Raw genomic sequence first — 25,777 nt, forward strand, 5'->3', positions numbered from 1 at the left:
ATGCCCTTGGGCACAGGCACAGCCAGGGCTCAGAGCACATCCAAAACAGTGAATGACCAGGCTCCTGGTGAATGAGGGCACCATCCCACAGCTTGTCCTGCTGGGAACCGACCACAAAAACACACAGACACAGCACAGCTAATGAAAAATGGTTTTAGGAAACCTCTTGGCTCAGCAACAGAGGAAACAGTAAAATGCTAAATACATTTTTACATCTAGAATGGATGCTGCAGTCATTAAATATATATATATATTCACAGTATAAACTCATAGTTTTCTTGTGAAAGAAAACTCTCTTTTTTGAAACCTGACATTTTATTTAGTGGTGAGCTTCTCCCCTACCCCCCAAAAAGTTCATTTGGCAACAGAAATTAAACATCCCTATGTTCCTGCAGAGGGGATCACACTGGATTTCCTCTCTGCTGCCATTTCTGCCACCTTTTAAAACCACTCTCACACAGCCAAGGACTAATTCAGATTTTAAGTCCCGCCTTCAACATTTCAGCAGGAGCTACCCAGCTTTGCGCCTCAGCTCCGCTTTCCTCCTCCTCAGCCCCTGCAGCTCCTCCCTGAGGTGCTGCACAGCCTGCAGGATGTCCTGGCGCTGGGGATCATCCTCTGCCTTCTGGGTGTAGAGCAGGAAGTGTTTCACAGTCTGGGAGAGCAGCGTTTCGGGGTCCCCCCGGCCCAGGCGCAGCATCCTCTCGCAGGCGATGGCGTAGTTTTTGTGCCAGTTCACCGGGTGATGGGGATGGGAGCTGACAATTTCTTTGTATGACTGTTAAAGGAACAAAAAGAAAAAAAAGAGAAGAAAAGAAAAAAAAGAAAGAGAAGTTAGGGGCAGCAAATTAATTGAACAAAGTCGGAGCAACAGCTTTTAACAGTGCTTCAAAACTGCCTGGAAAGAAACAGATGCTATTTAGATGTCCAAGTCCAGAGCTGGAGTATTTCTGTAATTTGCTCTGTGTTTGCCATTCAGCTGCATGAATCAGAAATCCAAGGGGGGCTGAAACGTTTCCCTTCCAACAGCAGCTGTTTGTTTAGAAACATTACAGATGATGGTGATAACCCCACAGCACATTATGTGCTTCCCCCAGAGAGGTGTTACACCAAGCTGGGGGAAAAAAGAGATTTAACTGCTGCGCCTGCAAGACATTTACTCAATATTTCAGGAGATCAGGATGTCTTCCACAGGACTTAAGCAGTCTGTTGACTTGAGTGAGAATATTCATAAGCTCAACAGCAGGCATGTGCCTGGGAACTTTGCAGAACAGCAAAAATCACAGCAAAACGGGCAAGAATTAAGGAAACCATTTGTTGATTCTGTGCTGGAGTATGAAATACTGCTCCTCTCTGCTGACACACACTGATCACTTTGTGCATCTGTTGGCATCTCAGGCAGTCCAGTATTTCCAGAGATACCTACACCAGCTTATGGGTGTTATTCTTTGGTGTGAAATGCAGCAGAATTAATTTGCAGCGAGAAGACTGTCGGATTTTACACTTGCTGGCTCAGACTGCACGACTGTGTAATGACAGAGGGGACAAGTGCATAGAGGGGACTTCAGGACAAGCAATCTCTTGGCATGGGTTTGGAGCCCAGCACAGACAACATAATTATAGCAAAAGCAGGGTGTTGACTGGTTTGCTGTTGGCATCCTCCGTGACCGAGGGGGCAAGCAGGAATGGATCAAATCCCTGAACAAATCTCTGTGAATCGGCTGTGCTCCCAGTTTGGATAAACAAGGGGAGTGCAGACTGCAGGACCTGCATGGAAACACTGTATTTCCATGGACTCCAGAAATTTAAAAGAAAAGGGGGCAAAAAAAAAAAATTAGGATGCAGGGAGCACTCCTAGCCCAAACCCAGGACTTACAGTGTATGCAAATGTGTAAAGTTGTGCTTTCATCTCTGCGGTCACACTGGCCGTTTCTGCGAGGTCAAAGATGAAGAAAGCTGTTTTCATCCTAGGAAAAGGAGAAAAACTCCCATGTGGTAACTGCTTCATGCAACCAGCTCCCATCACAGGGTTATACACAGCTTCAACACGTCCACATGTGGGACAGCAAAGCCACCAGTGATATAAATGTCTCTCCATAACCTGTTTCCTCAACCTACACCCCAACTACCTTTGAGCAGAACCTTTTGGTGAACAAAACAGCCACTCTCCTGAAGGCTTTGCTGGCAGCCTTGCATGGTTCATCTCATCCTGCCAGCCTTTTCCTTCTAAAGCCTGGCACGTGCAGACCCAATAAGGCCACGGCCCATCAAGCTGCCTGCTTTGGTGTGTGTTTCCACACCACTGAGCTGGCAGTGCCCACTGGCTGTTGGAAGAGAGCAAAGGAAAATTACCTGGCTTGCCACATCTCCTCGTTGGCAACAGCTTCCCAGGAAGAGGGGCTGAAACTAAATGGGAATGGAAATAAAATTCAGTCATCAGATCCACGTCGCTGGGTTTCACCCCCCACAACCCTTCCAGCCCAGCTACAGACCCCCCAGGCAGAAGAAAACCTGTCATGAAGCCTGTGGCTCTGACAGGAGGGAATTCAACTGATTTTCTGTCATTCAAAAAACTTTGTGCCTCTCTCTCCACAGAAGGAGCCTCTGGTATATCAGGTGTTTCACAGCATCCCAGATCTCAGAGCCAGAGATGTTTTTTACCACCACAGGTCAGCCTATGACATTCAAACTTCTGGATGTCTCAATAATTTTAGATCCTGATTAAGTTCTAAGGTCAGAATTGGACCTCATACTTGACTAGAGATGTCCTTGCTGTTTTTCACACTCTTAAAAATCACAGATCATGGAATGGTTTGGGTTGGAAGGGACCTTAAAGATCATCTCATTCCAACTCCCTGCCATGAGCAGGGACACCTTCCACTACCCCAGGTTGCTCCAAGCCCCATCCAACCTGGCCTGGAACACTGCCAGGGATGGGGCAGCCCAGCTCTCTGGGCTGTGCCAGCATCTCACCAACCTGACAGGGAAGAATTTCTCCCTGCTATCTCTCCAGAACACAAAATATTGAGATTCTGGCTCTTGTTTGACTCCTCTAACACTGCAGTGGGTGTGGCAATGCTGCTGGCAGAAAATGATGAGCAGGAAGGAGCAGAGGCTCCTCTGCCTCCTACCTGCCATAGTCTTCAGTCCAGTTATAGAGATTCCTTGTGAGACGAATCCACTCTCCTGGGTCAAACACAGCTCCAGAAGGAACCAACTTTTCACACGTCCCCCAGGGCCACAGTGAGTGGCTCCTTCTCCAGGTCGAGTCCCCTTCATGAAGACCTATGCAGACAAACACTTCCTTACTGCCAAAAAAACCAACAGAGAGAGCAATGGTGAAGCCACCTCAGGGACCATGGGCTACCCCGTGTCCCTGAGCAAACCAAACCACACCACACCACACTGTGCAGCAAACACACCCACCCAGCACATCTCCCACCAGCACAGGCACCTTTTGGGGCAGTCTGGAAAACAGAATTCCCCATCTGGCACTGCCCATCTTGAGCAGCTGGCACATCCTGTCCCCTTCTCCTGGACCTCCCAAACAGGCCAGAAGCTGTAGGAGAAGCCCATTTCTGCCCACTGGCACCTGGCTGTGCTCCTGTGCCTCCCCACCCTCGCAGGGCTCACCCCAGCTAGTCTAAATGCAGATGCTATTCTTATTCGTGTGAGTATCTAATCCTTTCTCCACTCTTACTAAGCTATTTTTATATGATGATTATTCCTGGAATACATTCATTCTATGCTAATCAGTTGGCCACAATGTTCACAAAGGAGAAGCAGCAGCAATTTGCTCTCCAACCATTGTTGTTCTGAGCACACAGGAACGTTCCTATTCTCTGTGATGAACTGTATTGAAAACAACAACAAAAAAATCATCAGTAAACACTCTGCAGATCACCTTTTTTCCCTCTCCTTCCTAAAAACCAAACCAACCTCAAAACAACAGGCAATATTATATCCGGATGGAGTTACTTCTGCAGAGATATTTTGCTTTAATTGCAAAAATAATCTCGCCACCAGGGAGGAAGTCAGTGGAGAAAATTGGTCTTTTGGATGCAGTACCAAGCTGTTCCATAAACAATTTCAAGAGGAAAAAAAAAAAAGGTCAGAGATTTTAGGAAAGCTGTTACATATGAAAGAAATGCTTACTGTTTATTTACTTTGAGGAAACGATGGAGATTAAAGGCGAGTGTCCCGTCGGGTAATGCTCCTTCCACAGGATTCCATCGGTTCCCGGGAAAATAAACGCCAGGTAAATGCTTTGCCAGCTTGGGTAAATACCACCCGTAAGTCATCATCTGGAATGAAAGTTATTGTCACCATCTGAACAGCAATCAGAAGATTTACATCCAGAAGAAATGGTTTCTGCAGGAGTAATGACCATTTGACTCAGGGATGTCACCAACCACGTCAGCAGTGACACGAGATCAGGCTGGGCCACCATGGCCAGACTGGGTCACCATGGCCAGACTGGGCCACCATGGCCAGACTGGGTCACCATGGCCAGACTGGGCCACCATGGCCAGACTGGGTCACCATGGCCAGACTGGGCCACCATGGCCAGACTGGGTCACCATGGCCAGACTGGGCCACCATGGCCAGACTGGGTCACCATGGCCAGACTGGGCCACCATGGCCAGACTGGGTCACCATGGCCAGACTGGGTCACCATGGTTAAATCACAGCCCCAGATTGGGTCACCATGGCCAGATTGGGTCACCACGGCCAGACTGGGTCACCATGGTTAAATCACAGCACCAGACTGGGTCACCATGGCCAGACTGGGTCACCATGGCCAGACTGGGTCACCATGGTTAAATCACAGCACCAGATTGGGTCACCATGGCCAGATTGGGTTACCATGGTGAGATCACAGCACCAGACTGGATCACCGTGGTCAAACTGGGCCACCAGAGCCTTCTGATCAGAGGTACATGCTCCTCACTCCACCACAAAATAGCCACTGCTGGTAAGACACGCAACAGGGATTTGGTTTGGTTAAACACCAGGAATTGGGTATGCAAAGTTGCAAAGCCAGGTGTGAGGATGATGTGGCAGTGGAAGTGTGGGTGACCCATCCTGTAACTGTTTGTTTTCCCTTCTCCCATTTCTCAGTGAAAAAGGAATGTGCACACCACACTCCATCCCAGGGTTACCCACAGTTCTTTAAAAAAAATCAATTTTATAATTTCCAATGAGTTTTAAGAGACCTTCTCAAAGAACAACTGAACTTCTGCAGCTTATGTTTGAATCTGCCTTTCTAAACAGCACTTTCTGAACACACCTCCTGGTCCACCAAGGTGATATCTGGCCTCATCCCCTCACAATAATGAAGGTAACGAAGAGCATTCCCAGGCAGGTCTCCTCTTAGCAGGATCACTGCCCCCGTTGGCATGGAGGACAGCACGTTCCTTGCAAACTTATCAATAACGTAGTTGTTGCTCTGATCACAAGTGCTGAAGAGAACAGAGGGAAAACAGAATCTTTAAACCAGGTATTTGCATGGCTTTGCAGAAATTCAGAACAATTATATGCAATGGGCACCCACAGGGGAAATCCACCCTGGTCAGGCTGGATCACAGAGTCACAGAATGGTTTAGGCTGGAAGGATGTTAAAGAACATCTCACTCCACCCCCTGCCATGGGCAGGGACACCTTCCCCTCTCCCAGGTTGCTCCAACCCCATCCAACTTGGCCTTGAACTTCCAGGGATGGAGAGTGTCAACAACTGAATCACTACAACAACCTAATATCTCCATTTCCAGAGAAAATGAGATGCAGAAACAAAGCATTTAAAGCACAGGCCCCCTGCAGAAAGCACCACCCACTACGGTTTTGCCAGAATACACACTAACTGCACACTTTCACCTTAATTCTGATTTCTTTTTGGGCTAAATCTAAAAATGTATTAGTTGGTGCTGGAAGTGCCAGTACAACAAAGGTTCTATAGAGTATTTGAAATCCTCCTTATCCTTTAATGTTTCTATTAAGATTGAAAACTCCAAGTTTTTGTAGTATCAGGCAGAAGTTGGTTTACATGATCTGAGGCTGGATCCTTTTCACTGAAGTTGTGTCCACATACTCCAGGTATGGATTCAGATGACACGTGAGGACAGGAGCTAGGATTGGCTCACCAATGGACAAGACTTTGGAAAAGGTGTGACAAAAAAAGGATTCCTGAGGAGGAAGTCTACACTTCCTTGGCCAGTCTGTACCTGAGCATCCCTACCAGGACACTCATTCCTATCCAAGTGACTGCATAGGTTATGGGATAGGGAAGCCCAAAACTACAGATTTAAATCTACAAAAATGGGGAAAAAATCAGAAAAAACTTCAGGGCACAAGGTAGCCTGAAGGAAAGCAAGAGAACTTTGGGCCACATGAATTCTGCAAACCTCCTTAGGAGAAAAAGCACAGATTTACAAGGGTTTTTCAGAAGTTTACGTACCTGCAGAGTTTCTTTCCCTCAACCTCCGTGACATCCTCATTTACAGCCTGGAGCTGGTGACTCTGAGGAGACCAAACCAGGAGGTTCTGGAGGCTGTGACCATGTAAGCTTAAGTGGGGTGTGAAAAGTGCCCTTCCCACTCCCAGCCAAGGACAGAAACCCCAGCAGCACCCCAGGTCACCCTGCGAGGCAGCACCGAAGGAACTTCTCACCTGTAATTTGCCCAAAGCTGAGAAGCCACGAGGGCAAGAGCAGGAAGCCACTCCAGGCATGGCAGCAGCCAGGAGCCCTCCAGCACAGTGCCCCTCCCAAGGCTGGCCAGTGTGGCCAGCCCCAGCCCTGCCAGCACGGCCACCACAGCACTGCTCTGCAGCCAGAACCGCTCCACCTAGGAGAGAGCATCCCAGAACTGGGGTTGGGTAGGAAGGCACCATAAAGATCATCCCATTCCACCCCACATCCCACACCTTCCACTAGACCAGGTTACTCCAAACCCGATCCAACCTGGCCTTGGAGTTGTATTTTGGCACCTTCTGCAGTTTCAAGACAAATGCCTGCTGCTGGTCAGGTGGTTTTAAGGTTTTGAATGTTTCTGTTAACATGTTAACATGTCAGAGCAACTTTGGGAGTGCAACTTACCACGCCTAGAAACAGAGGCTTTGTAACATCCAAATTTGCTCTCCAAGCAAAGAAAAGGGAATAAAGGCAGAGCATTCCAGTGAAGAGCCAGATCACATGTGATTTCTGCTGCTTTTTCCTATTAAAATAAGAAAGTGTCACTCCTGAGACATGATGGAAAACAAAGCAAAAATTATACGTGCTTGTACTTGCATACCTAAATGCATTTAACACAAGGAGCTGATGAGTCCTTCTTTACCTTTGCCATCTATGAAACTTCTGTTTTCAAAGCACAAAGCCATCAGCACTTCAGGAGTTTTAAGCTTGCCACCTACCAAGCCACAGGGTTAACCAGGAGTAAGGGATATTTTGATCTTAATAATTGATGACCACAGCAAATTGCTGCAATTTCTGCAGCAGCAAGCAGAAGGCAAAACAAGCTGCGCATGCAGGCAGTAAGAAAAATGCACAAAAAATGCCAATTGAAGCAAATATTGTTCAACTTACAGCAGTGGTGTGCCCACACAGGCCACCAGTGCCAGGGCAAGGACAGGAAGGGAGAGCTCTGACTTCATCTGTGCCAGCTGGAAACTGTGGAGAAATTAAAGCATGGATTTGTCACCCCAAATCATCCCTGCACTCAATTGAAGTGTCAGGAGAGAGAGGGAATAAGCACAACAGAACATATTCCCATTCTGCTGGGATTGAGTCTACCAGAAATGGGACATGGTGGGTTATATGGTAGAATTTTGAAGGGAAAATCACTGGGATGGAGGATTCATTGTTTTTCCTTCAGTGGGGGAGACAGAGGGCAGGAATGCTGTCCCTGTGCTGGACAGACATGGCCCAGCTCTGGACAGGGTGAGGAAAGGAAGGACAGGAGCCACTCTGGCCCAAAGGACAGCAGCAGCAACAGGTGAAAGGCACAGCCAAGGTGTTACTCACAGCAGCATCTCCCCCATACTGGATCCTGTCTCGGACTTGGCCTGAAATAAAAACAAAGGAAACCCATGAGGAACCCACACACTGACTGGGTATCACCAGGGCAAGGAAAATCTTCTCATTCTCTGTTTGCAAGAAAGGATCAACCTCTGCTCAAGCCTTGACATCCCTGTTTTATATGATGCCACTGAGGGATTCACCCCCTGGATAAGCATTTCTTCAAGGTGCTGGCAACTCATTATCCTGTGATTAGAGCATATCATGTGGTTTAACCATGATCTCTGCTGTATCATGGAATCATTTGGCTTGGAAAAGCCCTCTGAGGTCATTGAGTGCAACCATTCCCCCAGCACTGTCCAGGCCACCACTAACTCATGTCCCCAAGTGCCACATCCACACAGATTTCAAACATTTATTCTGTGATAGTTTTTTTCCTAATATCCAATCCAAACTTCTCCTGCCACAACTTGAGGCCATGTTCTGTATCTTCATGGTGCAATTATTTTCTGTGACATCTCCCCACAGCCTGAACAAGCTCAATTCTTCATTGCTTACCAGACTTGCCCCTGTCTCCTCTGCCCTGACAAATGCAGAGCTGTACAAAATCTTTAGGAGATAATGAGAATTTTTATTGCAGACAACTGCAATCCATGCCACATGTCTGGGAAAAAGATATGCTGTGTGGAGGGGAGGAATTCCCTTCATTGCTGCTTGTTGGAAAAGTGGTGGCTACCAGATTAAAGATAAGGTGAACAGATTCAAGAGGTCTGGAAGGAATATTTAATCTTAGTAAAAATGGCATAGCTAATTGCATCCAGGATTTGATTAAAAAATAAGTGTTAGAGGATGGAGAGCCAGCTCACAGCTCCTGAAGCCCCACCTTGCTGGCAGCTGATGGCCCTGGACACATCCATCACAGAGATGACATTTCTGACCCATGGCTTACAGGTGGAACCCTCTCCAAAATATTTTCTGGGCTTTTTTTTTTGACCCTGCCTACCCTTAAAACAGAGCTATGGGATGTAAAAGCTGTCTGTCCATCCAGCAGTGCTCTGGCATTATCCCAGCTGGCACCAGGACCAAACACTTGGATTTTGCTGTATTTATTGCTCCTGCTTCAGACAAGTTCATCCTAAATGTGATTTGTGGTGCAGGATTACACACAGTCCATCCCTAAGCCTCCTGAACATCAACTTGAATTCATCACATTTGATGGAGAGAGGAGTTAAGGGATTTGCATGCCTTGGTATTGCTCTGCCCAGTGGAGGCTGATTCTCAGGAGACAGCTGGGAACAGGACAACAGGGCAAGTCTCACAAGCCCTTCAGAGGCTGGACCTGATCTCTGCAGGAGTTTTTGGGCAGATTTAGTGGCAGCAGCAGGAATTTTCATGTCTTTTGACACACATCCTACATCCACACAGCTCTCTGAAAAGGGTGGAAAGGCACAGTGACAGCGATGCTGTGTCACACTGGCTGCATGAGAAGGGTGATTTCTGAGGATTTGGGCTCCTGGACTCCAGGGAGTGACAGAACATGTAGACCACACCTTTTTATTGTTTTCTTCCCAGTGGTGTGATTTCCCAGCCCTCTGCTCTGAAAACTTGGAAGCAGGACAGACTCTGGGGTGATGGCTGGTGATTTCCTTGGGTGGGCAGAGCCTAACATCCAAGTCAGGGCTGGAGGAGGAAGATGCAAACCCTACACTCTGAAAGAAGCCACAGATTCTTCCCTCTCTTGGCAAGAGCAGAGACCTCAATAACTCAGATCAGACATTCCTGAGAGCCCTCAAACCAACCATTCACTTAAATTCAACATTAGTAAGTTAAGAGAAATAATTTAGAGCCCTCAAACCAACCACTCACTTAAATTCAACATCAGTAAATTAAAGAGGAATAGCTTTTAAAGGAAAACTGCTTGTGACCTCTTTAAATGTCTGAGTTAAAAATAGAAAAATAAGACCATATTCATCTTAAAAACACCACAAAATTGATGTCACCAACTCCCTCTGGCACAGTTTGTTCTTTGGGCTCCAACACACACAAGACACTCATACAGCTCCCAGGAAATAATATGGCTCACTCCATAAGGCAATGAGAATTATCTCTTTGCTTTCCCAGCCATGTGACTTATTCCCAGAAAACCTGACAGGTCAGGAGGTCGAAATCCAAAATGAATGCTTAAAAAATGAAACATTTTCAATTTCCTTCCCCGCGAGCCCTTAATCGTCACAAACAGAACACTTCTGCTGTTGCATAAGTGAAAAGGAAGCAATTTAGGAAGTGACCCTTGTTTACCAGATTGAATGTCCCATATTCTTCCCTCAGAAAGTGGGTCAAAAATCCTTGAAAAGTCGTCTGGTCTCCCCACGTCCAGCGGGCTCGATTGAGGTAGGACGAAGCCGGCAGATAGAGATAAGGCAGCAAACCAGCCAAAAAGCATAAACCCAACTTCAGCAAATGGCCTAGGGACAATTCCTGCACCAAAATATGTCATATTGCATAACAATGTTTATTTTAGTTTAATCACGCTGGAACTTCAAGAACAGATAAAGAAAAAACATCAAATATATTTACACAGAGCTGATCTCTCAATTTATAGTAAGTCCCTACAAAATGCTATGTTAAACCTTACGATTTTGTGGATTACTAGGAAACTGCATCAAACTGATCTCCTTTGCATGGCAGGGTGAAATTTAAGTGAAGCAAATAATATTAGCTAGGACTCATGAGTATCATACTCATTGCATCTTTCACATTTAAATCATGGCATGACATGCATAGATGGCTGAAGCACTGCAAGGCTGAGATAACCCACTTTGCAGCGATTAAGAGTTGGCTGGTTTTCCATCTGGCAAAAAAAAAAAAAAACCAAAAAAACCCCACATAAATGCTGCTCTAGTACAACTGCACACATCATCACCATCATCAGGAGTCAGTTTTGCCATTTCCTTGATCGTGATTACGCTGGCTAAATTGGATAGGCCAACTTTTGGGGTGGGATTTTCGACACTGCCTAAGGGGTCAGGGAGACAAGACTTTCAAAGGGACTTCTGTGCCTAACTCCTTTAAGTGCTTTGGAAAATCCCACCCTAGAATATTGCACGCTTGCTTTGTTGTTAGCCACTGCCCTGTCAATCAAAGCACTTCCTCAGCATTTGGGGTTACTGGGAGTGATGATCTATGGAGCAGAGAAAGGAGCTTGATAATGATGGTGGTCAAAGCGCCTTCAGAAGAAAGGTGGCTCATTTGTACTTTAAAAAGGCAGTTTTCCATCCATTTCCATCTTATTCAGTGGTTTCCTGCAGCAGGCACTACTGGGCTGTCCAAAGTATTTCCCAGGATTATCACATTGGCACAGCATTGCTTTTGATGGAAATCACAGAGGTCTCTCTCAAAAAAACCCCAAACCAAACTGTTTAAAGAACATAAACATAACAAATATATTGCAGAAGTGATTCTTGATTGTGTTAATGGAAATATATGGCCAGAAAAGGGCATTGCTGGGGACGCTGAAGAGATTTTGGATCAAGCTTGTCTGAATTGCATCACATTTATTGCAGCTCATGCGCTTCACCCAGGCTTAGTTATGCCCTGTGCCACTACTGAAAACCACACAGGGTGGATGTGGCTTCTGCTGGTCACCACCAGGGAGCCAACACACAGAAACTCATCTCCAGGGGAGCTGATGGCATGGGGAAGTCTGAACTTTTACTTCCAACTATTATTTTAGCTCACAGGATATTTGCAAGCAGCTGGGGCAGAGCACTCCTGTGCCAGGGACAAGGGGGGTCACAGATCACCAGCATGAGCAAAGACCTAAACTGTGATCACAGAACCCCAGAATGGCTTGGGCTGGAAGGGAACTTAGATACCATCTTGTTTTAAACCCCTGCCATGGGCAGGGACACCTTCCACCATCCCAGGTTGGTCCAAGCCCAGTCCATCCTGGCCTGGAACACTGCCAGGGATCCAGGGGCAGCCACAGCTTCTGTGGGCACCCTGTGCCAGGGCCCGCCCATCCTCTCAGAGAAGAATTTCTTCCTAATATCTAAATAATTTCTTCCTGATATCTAAATCTAACCCTACCCTCTATCAGTTAAAGCCAGTCCTCTTGTCCTATCACTCCATGCCCTTGTCAAAAGCCCCTCTTTAAATCAGACCCCCTTGAGATCAGTGGCTGTGGTGTCAGACTGTAACTTCAGTGGGTCATGATTAATCACATACATCAACTTAGAAGTGACACAAGTCCTGGGGGAGAAGAAACCATCCCAGCCTTAGAAAAGCAGAGGTGTGAGTGTGTAAATGTCTATAAATACATACCTTCTTTCTGAAAAGCCGTGAGAGAACCCAGGGCACAACACAAGCAACATAAAGCACTATGGTGTGCTGATTGCACAGACTGAGCCCACAGCAAAAGGCACCCAATTTAGAGATCTGGGAGGGAAAAAAAAATAAAAATCACAATTACTATTTACAAGTTTGCAAAACCATCCAGAGATTAAAAAGATTCAGCGCAGCATCCTTAGAGGAGAAAGGCAAATACACCAGTGAGCAGTGGTCAGTTGTAACATAGAACTCAGGGGATTTTTGATTTGTTACAGGGAGATTTCAACTGTTTAACAGAAAACATTCTTTAAGAAGTGTCCAGCTGAACAGCCATGCCTCCATGCATACAGAGATCCTGTGCAGCATCATCACATCACAATGATGGGATGAGTCCAATTCCTGAACCCAGCTGCACAGGGGAGGCTGCCCAGCAGTTCACTCTGAGTGACTTTTCAGAAATGTCCTAAAATAAAGCCATTATCTACAGATATCTAATTTTTTTGTAGCAGGAACGATTTTTTCCTCTTTGTTAGGCACAGAGGGCTAAAGTCAGGGCTGCACAAACTTCCTAAGCCAAGAGAATTAAAGGTGACACCCTCATTATTCTAAAACCTCAAGCCTGTTCCAGTGCCCATCCACTCCCTAGGGCAAGAACCTTTTCCTGATATCCCTAAACATCCCCTGCTTCTTTCAGCCCCTGGTGAGGGTGCTGTGTGAGATGCCAACACTTGCCCTAGTGTTGCATTTGCAATGATCACGTTGTAATTTTAAATTAAGTGCACAGCATTCCATGCTGGACACTGCCCTGCCATGGAAGCACCTTGCTGTAAGTTCAGAAAAACCTCTGTGGGTCTCAGAGCTGCCTGGCAGGGCTCAGAACCACCTCAGACATTTTTTAAGTACATGGATGAGCTCCAATATGATGTCTGTATGACCATCTGATTTATGAAAAGCACTGCAAGCTTGCTGTTGGCAGCCTGGCTTCTTCCAGGCGTGGGATGCCAGACACTCAAAAAACCATTGGAACAAGCTCCTTAACTGCTTCTGAAAATCTAATTTTGAAAATCCCATTGGAAACTGGGCATGTGCAACATGGGAGAAAGCTGGAAAATGCCCAGCTCCATGTCTGTGGAGTTCAGGTTGTGGGGATCTTGGGACGCTGCTCATTAGAAAATAATAATAATTTTTTTTAAATCCAATGGTAAAACAAGGTCTCTGTAGCCATTGATAAAACATGTTATTTGAGAAGTCATGAAGCTGAGTAAACTACCACTGCAGACGCCTGAAATTCTAGCCTAGCCCGACAAAAATCCCTTTATTCACACAATTTACAGGAGTCACAGCAGGCAAGTCTGTCGGAGGAAAGGAGATCAGATGTTCGGGCAAACAAAAGTAGAAAGAACAAGACTGCTGAGCAAAAATATCATTTGGCTGACTAGTCTGTTTATAAAGTAGAAAATACAGCATGAAATTTAAAGTCTCTGTGTTTAACAATGCCATTATTTTAGGGGCACACTTAATTTCAAAAGAAAAACTGATTGAAAATTTGCTCGTTCCCGTTTTTGAGTTGGAACCTGGTTTCTGATTAGATTAAGTTTTCTGTACAATATATCCATTTACCCCCAAGAAAAGTATCAATTCTTAAAATAAAACCTTGAACACTCACAGCCTAGTTTGTGTCTTTGAAGCAGGATGAACTAAAATGTTTAGATAGAAATGATTTTGGTTTTCCTGCTTCCATCCTGTGAGTATTAAATAAATCAATCCCAAACCCATCCAACAGGTCCCAACTCAATCCTTAAGCAAAGTGGGCAGGGTTTTTTCAATGTTTATCACTTTTGAACATCCAGGTAGGTCAGGGATGGACCCCACCCAGAACAGGTGCTGAAGCAAGACCCAAAACTTGGCCTTTTTATTTAAACAAAACTAAATCAGCAGTAAACAAACAGGAAATTAAACAAACAGGTGCTAACCAATTATAAAAAAAAAAAAAAAAAAAAGAAAGAACTATTCACTTGAGATGTTTTACCTTTGATCTCTCTTTTGCAGTGGATGCCTCCTCAAAATGAGCAGTGAGAGCCATCAGCAGCCCCACAAACAGATTGTTTAAGCTGAAAACCTCCGCCGTGATGGACCACTGCCATGTTAGACGGGAAAATGAAAACACCCCCGCAGCAAGGATTCCTCCAGCATATGAGCCAGAAAGCCTGCAAACACAGATAACATGAAATCTTCTTTTCCAACAAAATAAAAAAGCCTACTTTATTGTCCTTCTTTTTTTAATTTTTAAAAAAAAAAAAAACATACTGCAGCAGCAGCAGCAAGTGCCACCCAGCACCCTGCCAAAATATTATATGGTTAAGATCTCCCTAATAATTTCTTTGCTAAGGATTGCCACTGGGAAGAGCAGAGCCTGTTTGCCAGACACCCAACACCAAAGAATTTGCTTCTTCTTGCCATGAAAACTTCCAGGATTGAATTTGCTTCAGAAATCCTGATGAGGGAAGGCCCAGAGGGTGCAGGGAGTCATGGCTTTAATGGGATACTCTGGAGGAGATGCCAGCAAGGGTGCAGCTTTCAATTCACCCAGGAGCTGAATTAAGAGTGGATTAGAGCTATTCAGGATGGACAGCGTTGGCAGGGCTTTCCTGGGGGGGGTTTTGGTCTCCTGGGGATTGGAGCACCAACAGTCCCAGCAGGGAGAGGTCAGGAGTATGGAAAATGGGTGCCAGCTCCAGCAAGAGGGAGGGAGAGGGTGAAGCACCCACAGCTGGGATGGCTGTGAGCCTAAAGCTGGCCATCTCTGTGACTCCCAGATGGGATTATGGCACATTCCCCACGGAGCTGCCTGCCCAGCTCAGCTGGATGCTGCAGCCAGCACAGGCAGCCCACGAGGTGGAATTCAGGAAACCCATTCCACCACAGTGCTCTTCACATCCAGCCTCACTGGGAGCAGCTCTGGCTCTGCCTGTCTGGAAGCTCTCTCCTTTAGGAAGTCACCCTGAAAAGAAGTAGTGTAGGGCACCACAACATGCTCAACCAAGCTTTATCCAAAAATACAAATAGCTGTGGCTGTGGTCAAAGCTACACTCCAGAAATTCACTATTCCACTGGAAGACTCAGCTAGTCTCCACCACAAATTGGTTTTTTTTTCTAATTTCACCCCAGACACAAACAGTTCCATTTAATCCTAACAATTCTAGCAGGTTTAAGCCAAAAAAATTATAAACTACCCAACCTCTTCATCAAGCTACACATGTGATTTCTACATGAGGAAGCTCCTGATAGAGCTCTCTCTACAAGGGCTCTTCTCCTTGGTTTGCCAGAGTACCTAAAGATATCTGGAAAATAGGACTAATGACTTTTATCTACTTTGTGAAGTATTTTGAGATCTGCACCTGCAGGATGTAGCCAAAGGGTGAGAAGTATGGAGTTAACACTGGGAAAAAAGGAAACAATTCTGAGGTGCTCCAGGCCAGGCTCAAGGTGACAGCAAATTCAACAGCAAGACTATGGGAAGAAGTCTCAAAAAATCAACAGAACTGGAAAAAAAACCTGAAGAAAAATACCAGGAAAGAGCAGCAGGACCATGTATAATTAAAAACCCAATACACAAATCCACTTCATAATATTCCTGTTTTGACTAAACCATTTAAACAGTTCAAACTTTTAGTTATAAAGAAACAACTCCATAAATCCCTTTGAAATTCTTGCAGGGAAATAAGGTAAAAAAAAAAAAAAAGGAGAAACACCTTTTCCAAAAATCTTCAGAAAAGCAGCACTTTAGGCAAATGTCCCCATCATTCACCAATTCTTGTCTTTCCCAGGAAAGACTAAAACATATCAAATGAGATGAAAGAAATCCCATCCTCTTGACAAAAAGTCTCAAACCTGTGAGTTGAGTTTTATGAAACAAGGCTTAAGCAAAAGCCACTCAACCCAAAGCTTAAAGGCTTATCCCAGCTATGTGGGACACAGGACACCTGAGTGGGGTCAGGAGCCCAAGCACAGCCCACAGACATGTCTGCCCACAGAATCATAAAAACAATCATAGAATGGCTCAGGTGGGAAGGGAACTTAAGGATCATCCTGTTCCAACCTAAGCCATGGGCAGGGACACCTTCCACTAGCCCAGGTTGCTCCAAGCCCTGTCTAACCTGGCCTGGAACACTTCCAGGGATCCAGGGGCAGCCACAGCTTCTCTGGGCACCCTGTGCCAGCACAGGGAAGAATTCCTTCCAATTTCCCACCTAACCCTGCCCTCTGGCAGTGGGAAGCCATTCCCCCTTGTCCTGTCACTCCAGGCTTTTGTCCAAATTTCTCCTCATCTTTCTTGGAGCTCTTTTAGGTTTTGGAAGAGTCTCTAAGGTCTCCCTGGAATCTTCTCCAGGCTGAACAACTTTCCCAGAAACTCATGGCTCAGCCAGGCTGCTGAGCCCCCTCTTTGACAGCCCATTTCATGCTCAGGGCACTAAGCTCCTCTAAGTACCACAGATGTCAAAAAACCAAACGGGAATATGTTGCATTCTTGAAAAACATCAAGAAAACAGCTTTGGGAAGCGCAAGCTGGACACCACAGACCTGTCTGTCCACAGATCATAGAAACAATCATAAAATGGCTTAGGTTGGAAGGGAACTTAAAGATCATCCTGTTCCAACCTAAGCCATGTGCAGGGACACCTTCTTCTAGACCAGGTTGCTCCAAGCCGCATCCAACCTGGCCTTGGACACTTCCAGGGATCCAGGGGCCCACTAAGCTCCTTTAAAGTACAACAGATGTTAAAAAACCAAATGGGAACGTGTTGCATCCTTGAAGAACATCAAGAAAATAGCTTTGGGAAGTGCAAGCTGGAGACCAAGGGTTTTTCTGCAGGTTCTGCTATCAGCAATGGAAATTATGGGTTTGTGAGTTTGCTGATTCAGAGGGAAACTCTCAGAAGTGGAAGCAATCAGAGCAGGTATCTCCAGAGGAGGATGAAGACCACCTGGCAGAAGAAATGCAACAATCCACAGTGCAAAGCAGCACCAGCAGGACAAGTAGAAATGAATCCCAGGTGACTGTTAGTGTGATTTTGGGATAAATTAAATCAATCCTGCCCTGCAGCTGGGGTAATGTGGTTCTACAGCTCATTTTGATCAACATGAGGGTCTCCATGCTCCTCTGCCTCTGCAGCCTCTTGGAACTCTCCAGCACAGAGTGACAATGTGCCACATTTCTCCTGCCTCAGAGCCAAGATGACCTCAAATGCACACCCTGTCCAAGGAGGTGATGAAAAACCTGAGGCATGGACAGCTCAGCCCCCTACACCACTTTGGACCAAAGACCAACCTCAAGGTGGAAGAGACACTGATGGGTGTTCAGTGGTGCAAGGCAGAGTGAGATGGAAGAACTCCCCAGAAAAGGCACAAAAACGAGAGCAAAACGGAGATGGGAAAATGGAAAAAGCAAAGGGATGGGGCAAAGCTTTGAAAATGAGGTCAAGAAGCCCAAAGCCAAGAATCTTTTTTTCCCCATCCCTGGAAGTGTTCCGTGCCAGGCTGGATGGGGATTGGAGCAGCCTGGTCTAGTGAAAGGTGTCCCTGCCCATGGCAGGGGGTTGGAATGGGATGAGCTTTAAGATCCTTTCCAACCCAAACCATCCTGGGATTCTGTGATTCTCTAAAAAGCACCAAAAAAAATTGCAAAGGAGCACAGTGCAATCTACAGCTGGAGATGTTGGTGACATGTTACACAAGGAAGCAGGACATTAAGGAGCCAGAAGGTAATGGCTGCCTTAATTACAGGCAGAGAGAATTCTTGTGGTTAAGATAGAGTATTTTGTGGAAGAAGGTTAATTCAAGAGATAATGGCTGCTTTAATTAGAGGCACATAGAGAATTCTTGTGGTTAAGATAGAGTATTTTGTGGAAGAAGGTTAATTCAAGAGCTCAAGGAGACCTCCCATAAGCCCAGCAAGAGCTCAGCAACCCAGTGACCAATATGGAGATAGAGGGAACAGGATGAAGAGGCCATTTGTGTGGAAGTTAAGAAGTTTTTCATGGCACGTGGTCACTTGTCTCACCAAAATCAACACCAGGCCTGGCACTGCAATACAAATATTTCCTGCAGTGAAGCCCTGCTGGACAAGAAGGAAGCACAGAACCTTTGGGCTCAGCCACCCTGCCTGGAGCCCCACACTCTGCAATCTGCACTGGCTGGAGGCTTCCCATGTATGCCATAGTTGGGAGAAGGAAAAAAACATTGGGGTTTTTTCCTGAAAATACCTTCCAGTTGCTTAACACTGTCTTTTTCCTTTTGACAGCACATCAGCGCTGCAGAGCAGAGAGCAGCAGAGAATTATCCTCACTCAACTTCTACTCGTGCTTCTGTCTTTAAACACATTTTTCAAAGAGCGTTGAGGTGCTACAAAACATGGCAAAGACACCCAGCACTGAATCCTCGACTGGCCTCATGGAAAAGCAACATCTCAGGAGAGCTTTATCCCAATATTTTGGGGAGCAGGGAGGGTAGATCCCCTTGTTTCCCCAGTCTTGGGGCCCAGTATGAGAAAGAACAGCTCCAGCACATAGTTGAGGTGCTAAGCAAAGCTAAACATGGCAAAGACACCCAGCACTGAATCCTCGACTGGCCTCATGGAAAAGCAACATCTCAGGAGAGCTTTATCCCAATATTTTGGGGAGCAGGGAGGGTAGATCCCCCAAATCCAGCTTGTTTCCCCAGTCTTGGGGCCCAGTATGAGAAAGAACAGCTCCAGCACACAGGAGCCAGCTCATGGAAGAAGAAAAGAATCGAAGTCATGGCAAAATTGGGGAAAAGTCTTCATGACCATCATCTAAAAACACACTCAGAAAGCACAGAAAGAGTCAGCAAACGGGAGGTCACACAGTCCTTCCTGAGAAACATTTTCCCAAGGCATCCCTAAACATAAAAGGAAAAGACTAAAAAAAAAAATTATTATTTTGTTTTCCTTTTCAAGCATGCAAGTGAAAGAATGTGCTGCTGGGCCTCAGCTCCAAGGATGCAGCCAGTAGGAATTTGCCTTAATCAGGACTATTTTAGCTACAAGTTTTTATTAAGAGTTTGCAGGAACATTTGGGAAAACTGAAATTAAATATATTAACCCGGGTTGTTTTTTTTTTTCAGGTATAGTTTTTAGCTTCTCATTTGCTGGCAATCACTAAAACATTCAAGATTGCAATTTAAAATTTAACCTTTCTTTTAAGTTTAGTAAAATTTTCCTTTAGCCAAGGTTACAAGTCATATGTCTTTAACAAAAAACTCCACCAGCATTTTTACTTTTTATTTATAAAATAAACAGTAGACATTCTCTATTTAATAATTCCCCAAAACATATTAAATGATCGGCATAAAGCCACACATGGATGGGAACTGGAATTTAATTAAAATGTTTCTGTTAAATGCAATCTTCAGTGCACTGGATTCATTAAGAAAAGTAAGATAATTGGAATGGTTTTTATTTGAAGCTGATGTATTTAACACTGGCAACACCTATCTGCACCTAGTGAAATAAGCTGATTATTTCTGCCTTCTTTTCCCTCCAAAACTTTACAGGCAGGAGATCTTAGCTTTGCATCTTTCTTTTCCCTGGTTTTTAAAATCTCCACTAATTAACTAAATAATTGATTTAAAAAAAAAAAATTTCTGTCTGTTCCTGCGCCTGCAGATGATGACCCTGATGTCAGTGGCTCCCTGTTCACTTCCACAGACTCCAGGTACATCACCAGCAACTTCTGTCTCTTTGCAGCAGCAAAGATACATTCCTTCAATGTATTTTTATTTCAAGGCAGTGCACTAAAGAGTTAACAATTTGAATTTAAGAAGTTTTGCGTGTTAATCAATCAATTTAAAAGAAAACAACTATTTTTTTTGATGAGGCTAAACAGAAGGGGATGTAGAAGACTCAACAACCAAGCTTCCCACTGATAAATTTTAAGAGTGCATGAGCATCGGCGCTGAAATAGAAGAATTATTTAAAAATTAAAATCCAAACAGGAGTTTAGGGCTTAAGTAACAATAATTATCCCCCAAAACCCCAATCCCTCTGGGTTTGCCTGCCTCTCAGCCACAAACACTCCATGACAAAAGGCGGTTTCTCTTGCTCTCAGCACTGAAGAGCCAGCTCAGGTACTACAGGGAATAGCAAACCAGATTTTATTCTTCCTCAAGGACCTGGAGCTCAATAGCCACTTAAGCCCTGCCTGCAGCAGGAGGAGGAGGAAAGAGAGCAGGGCTTGGCTCATCTCTCCTGGTTGAGCCCCATGGACACAAGGAGTGAAGGGAAAAGAGACCGAGCAAAGAGGCAGAGCCACCATAAAATAAAACCAAAGCAGTCTGGTCTCAACCAGCTGCTGTCCTTGGTGTGAAACAGGACTTCAGCATCCCACAGCCCCAGAATTCCCACAGACTGTGATTTCTGGGATGGGGCTGAGCAGACAGCACCCTCACCTCCCACCACATGCATGGGATGCCTTACACGCAGCCAGGCACTGCCACCACTTCCTGACTCTTCTTTCTTGTAGTTCTTTCATTGAAAAGCCACAGTTTGGAGAGGGGATGGTCCAGGGTGGTTAAGGAGTGCTGAGCCAGTGAGGATTTTGGCAAAGGGGAGCTGGTCCTTGCACCCTCTCACATACATCCTCCTGGACTGGAGGTGTCCACTTGGGACACCACCTCTGAAGGATATTGTCTCTGCCCATCCCTTTGGAAATGTGGACCTGTGAAGGTCACCAGCACGTGCAAGAGCCATCTTGCACCTTATCCCTTGTGTCCAAGGTGACTCTCACCTTGGAGCCTCTTGCTGGGAGGATCAAACTGCTCTGGGATGACAGCAAGGACCTCTGTGGGTCCACATTGGGTCTGGACACCAGGGATGGGAAGAGCCCCCCATGACAACTTGTCAGGGGAGCGAGGAATGAGACATCCCAATCTCACGCCTCGCATGCTCCAGGATGTCCATCACCATTGGAGCCTGCAGTAGCCCCTTGCCAAGGAAGTTTGGTATTTAAATTCAATGCTTCCATGCCAAGCTATTCCAGAGCAGCTCAACGAGTGGAACAGCTCATGACAGATCCACAAAATGCAGACAGAGCTGCGCTGCTTTAAGGAATATCACCCCATACTCACATTTGAGTTGTACCAACTGTGCTTCCAGCCATTACAAATGAGAAATTCTCTCCTGGTGTCTTTGCAAGTGCAAAGGGTGTATTAGTTCAACCCATTATGTGATTCACAATCCTTGGAAAATAGATACACCTTTATCCCAGGCTCCTGTAATAACCAGCGCCTGCTTCCAGCAGCCAAAAAACCCCAACCCGCAGTAGGAGCCGACTTGAGCTATTTAAATGTTTTATAAGTTGGCTTTTTTTTTGGGTAATTGCAGAAACTTTTCCTAATCTGACATTTGTTAAAACCCCTTATTAGAAATTATGCAGCAGCAGAAAAAAATTTAAAAAAAAAAAGAAAGAAAAAAAAAAAAAAAAGGAGTGAAGAGGTGGGGGCGGAAAAGAAGGAGTTGAGGGGGGGAAAAAATAGAATAAAATATAAAATAAAATAAAAATGAGCTGGCTTCACAATTACCAAGTCAGCCCATGCAGCCCTTCGCTATTGTACGAGTGGCATAAACCCCCCGGCGGCCTATCAGCTCCCTGGCAGGCAGGGGGCTGCGCTATTCAAAGCGAGAGATACAAGCTGCAGGGCAAAAACCTGGCAGCTCCCATCTGACCCCCCAATCCCCGGCTGGTGACAGCTCCAAGCTCCATGGCAAATTAGCCCTTCTCACATTACAATTGCAGGAGACAGATTCCATTAGCGGTATCTGAAATTGAGTGGAGAGCTGCTCCGTTATCAGACTTGACTCATAAGCGCCGCTATTAATCAGAGCTATGATAGCATTTATATATTTCAAGCTATCTGCCGCCGCTGTGATATTCTGCTACAAAGGGTTGATGGGACTTAGGGAAGGGAACAATGGAGCTTTCTGGGAAAAGCAGAGTAAATCAAGAAAGTCTGTGACTTCCGCACATTCTGAAGGGATTGCGGTTTACATAAATTTTCTCCCAATTGGAGATTGAGCTCTTCCTCATCTTACACATGGGATTTAGTTGTCACTCAATGGTAACAGCTGTGAAAAGGTGAAGCGGCCCACCGCTCAGAATATTGCCTCCGCTTTTAAAGCAATTAACCCATGAACAGGAGGATACCTGGTGATATCAAAGGGATTAAGCCAGGCAGTGCATTATTAACATTTCCTTGAACTAATTCTAACTCTGACTAGCTGTCAGAAAAGACTCTTCAGTCTTTTTTTTTTTAAAAAAAGAGGTTTTTTGCCCTGCTTTTTCTTCCCCCCCCCCCCCCCCCAACCCTTTTCAAAATGAAGCAGAGTTGCTGCAGCCTCGTGTGCCTACTTTAGAGCCAAATGCAAATGAACAGATTTGGCAGCATCTTCAAACAGACTGAACTCAGTGCCGGTTTATTCTGGGGACAAGTGGGAAAAAAAATAAAAATAGATATGTGATCAATTAGCCAGGGGTCACAGCAGATTTTCTAAAAGCAAATTAGTACCTGAGTACATTCCTTTCTTCTCTCCCTCCTAAAACTTTTTAACTACTTCTCACTAAGCACAGCTGCTTCCCAAACACCCAAGATGTTCCTGCTGTGCTACAACAGAGATAATCTACGATAATCTGGAACCTGGAAAAATCCAAACATGCCCTCTAAGGAGATTCCTCCTCCCCCAAAGCCCAATTTCTTAACTTCCCACTCTGGTTGAGCAGGCACTGACTTCTCTCTCATCCCTCCATCTTCCCCAAGTCATGTCCACAAAAAAAAGGGGTCAAACTGTTCTCAGGGATGAATCCTGCTCTGGCAAACCCATGTACCCAGGGACATGGAGCACTTCCTCACTCACCAGGGGCAGAAGACAACTTTTCCCAGCACTGGGCAGTTTTAAGGGAGCATCAGCCATGGGGTCCCTCTGGGATGGCCATGAAGGTCACTGATCCTCCTGGTCCTCCTTAGGGACCTTCCCACAAGAGCTCCAGGACACACACCCTGGGAGCCAGAAAGCTCAGTGCCATCAAGAGGGTCAAGTGGCACTTTCAAAACATCCCTATGATTTCAAAATGATGGAATTATTTTGATTATTTCATTATCCAACATGCCTAACTCTCCTTTTTGCTGGCGGTAGGAGAAGAGCTGGCTCTGGGTTTTATAAACACAATTCATTGTCTGGAAGGTTTAGTGGACAGGGAATACACACACACACACATATATATATATAAATGTTTGTATAATGTATTAGTACCAAAGTTAATATGATACCCAGATCAGCAAACCAAAGAGATGTGAATTGCTTAATTTAATGCAACATCTTCCCCCTTTTCAAAACCCTGTGTCCAACTCAGCCAAAATGAAGCTGGGAAAAACTTCCTACAAATACTTGGGCAATGACACCATCTACTCTGCTACTGCTTCTGCAATAAAACAGCTTTGTGTATTCAGAAACCCCAAAACAGCCAAACTACGAAAGGTATAGACTGAAAAAAAAATGCACTTAGAGCAGGGGAAAGCTTCCTATTTCTCTTTGCAGCAGAGAACGCAAAGAATGCATCCCCTGTGCAGAAAATGACACTTTGGCAATCATATTATAAGAAGATAATTGGTTTACTTTGTAAACTTGCTATGCTTTGCCTCCCACAGTAAAACAAATAAATAGTTGTTTAAAGAAACAATCCTACGGCCGCACTCGCTGAGTCCTGAAAACATAAAGCATCTCCCCCTCCTTCAAAGCAAAGATGAATTATTTGCTTCAGTTACAAGCAGTCCGAGAAAACTCTTTGTAAATGGCATTTTACGATAATTACAAGCAATTTATTAAGACTGTGCAGGGGGGGGGAAATCCATACTTGAGAAGTAACTCAAAGGAGAAACGGCTCGTGCAGCGATAGTCTGGATTACTGACAAAAAGCCTTTCTGCATCAATGTGCTGCGACACAATTTCACTTTGAGAACAACAATCCAGGCTTAAAAAAATAATGTAATTAAAGGAGTAATATCATATATCACAACACAATAAAATTAACGAACAGACGTGATGCCGCGGCCGCTTCCTCTCGACCCCAGCACGGAGCATCCCGCCAGCCATCACCTGGCAAAGGAGAAATCTGCTCAAGGAATAAAAAATTCCACCCTAATCCCACACGTGCCACAACATCCCAAACACCACAGAGGGAACCACGACTCTCCTCCTGAAGCAATAAAATCATCCCGACCTGCCGAGGAATAAACTCCGGGAAATGACTCAAACAAAAAGAATCGATGGGGAAATTAATTTAAAAAAAAAATTGTTTTAAAGGGAGAGATTTGCTGTATGGGGATGTTGGGAGGGAGGGAGGCACGGGGTGTGAGGGTAAACAGCAACGCTGCCCGGCTGGCGGGGAGAAAAGAAAGGTTTTAGAGGTTAAGTTCAGGTCAGACGACAAATGAAATCGTAACAACCCAACTGACATTGTATAATGTCTTCTTCACTCGATCAATAGGGCAGCGTCAGCCCCATTTCCATAGAGATGGCTTCCTCCCCGCTGGAGGGTGGCTATTGTTTGAGCAGGCAGATTTGCCACTTGAACCGTGTTGCTCCCGAAGGATGTGTACTTCATCAATTATTTGTACTCCTAACATCTACATATTTTCATATTAACATCCGCGTTTCACGCGGCAAGAGAAGCAGGTGCCGATTTTGCCGCTGGTACCTCGTAGGGGTCACCCCATCAGATAATTTTATTTAAACACAAAAATAAGGGGGGATTTGATAGACCTGTTTAGTCCCTTTGTGAGGACGGACTAGCCTGGTTTAAAACACACCACACTACCCTCAGACAGCTACAGCTTCAAGCAGACAGTGCCACTGAACACATTCTAATATTTTTCTTTTAAAATAAATAAATAAAAAAGCAATAATTTTTCTCTTTTTTTTAGCCAAATGGATATCTCAAAAAATAAATCAATTTTAAGGTGCTTGAAATGAAAAATGTAACATTGTAATTTGGAAATAAAACCGACCTTACAATTGTTTAAAAAAACCAAAAAGCAATCACTGTTAGGCTGAATAATTGATCCTGTCAGTATCTATGAAATAATTTCTGTAAGTCTTAATAGTTTTTATCATCTCTCGCTTCCACGTTTTCCGTGCCTTCATGCAAATTCTAAATTTGACAGAAGCACCGTCTTCCAAATCCAATTAAACACCAACAAAACACCTAAACCTTCAGAAGTGCTAAAGTAATTCCCAAAATAATTCTCAAATTTAGCCTGTCATTTCTCTCCTGTATCCTTATTTCTCTAAAGGAACGATTGCACCATTTCCAAAGCACAAAGCGGGCACCCAAGGAACTGTCACACACAAACTAAAAACTGCGAAAG

General features: G+C 45.0%; 1 protein-coding gene across 1 annotated transcript in view; it reads right to left on the minus strand.

Moving 5' to 3' along the window:
• Positions 1-296: 296 nt before the first annotated feature.
• The window catches only part of TMEM260 (transmembrane protein 260), a 33,053-nt gene continuing 7,572 nt past the window's right edge, over positions 297-25,777 (minus strand). The window contains exons 4-16 of the mRNA XM_041413231.1: positions 14,370-14,547; positions 12,335-12,448; positions 10,310-10,489; positions 8,018-8,058; positions 7,580-7,663; positions 7,094-7,211; positions 6,667-6,842; positions 5,291-5,462; positions 4,156-4,304; positions 3,132-3,308; positions 2,353-2,406; positions 1,877-1,967; positions 297-778 (exon numbers count right to left, since the gene is read on the minus strand). Of these exons, the coding sequence (XP_041269165.1) occupies positions 512-778; positions 1,877-1,967; positions 2,353-2,406; positions 3,132-3,308; positions 4,156-4,304; positions 5,291-5,462; positions 6,667-6,842; positions 7,094-7,211; positions 7,580-7,663; positions 8,018-8,058; positions 10,310-10,489; positions 12,335-12,448; positions 14,370-14,547 (1,801 nt within the window). The 3' untranslated portion in view covers positions 297-511. The remainder of the gene's footprint in view (positions 779-1,876; positions 1,968-2,352; positions 2,407-3,131; positions 3,309-4,155; positions 4,305-5,290; positions 5,463-6,666; positions 6,843-7,093; positions 7,212-7,579; positions 7,664-8,017; positions 8,059-10,309; positions 10,490-12,334; positions 12,449-14,369; positions 14,548-25,777) is intronic.

The sequence above is a fragment of the Onychostruthus taczanowskii genome, unplaced genomic scaffold, assembly GCF_017590055.1.
Source record: "Onychostruthus taczanowskii isolate IOZ18803 unplaced genomic scaffold, ASM1759005v1 scaffold103, whole genome shotgun sequence".
In the NCBI taxonomy this organism is placed as follows: Eukaryota; Metazoa; Chordata; class Aves; order Passeriformes; family Passeridae; genus Onychostruthus; species Onychostruthus taczanowskii.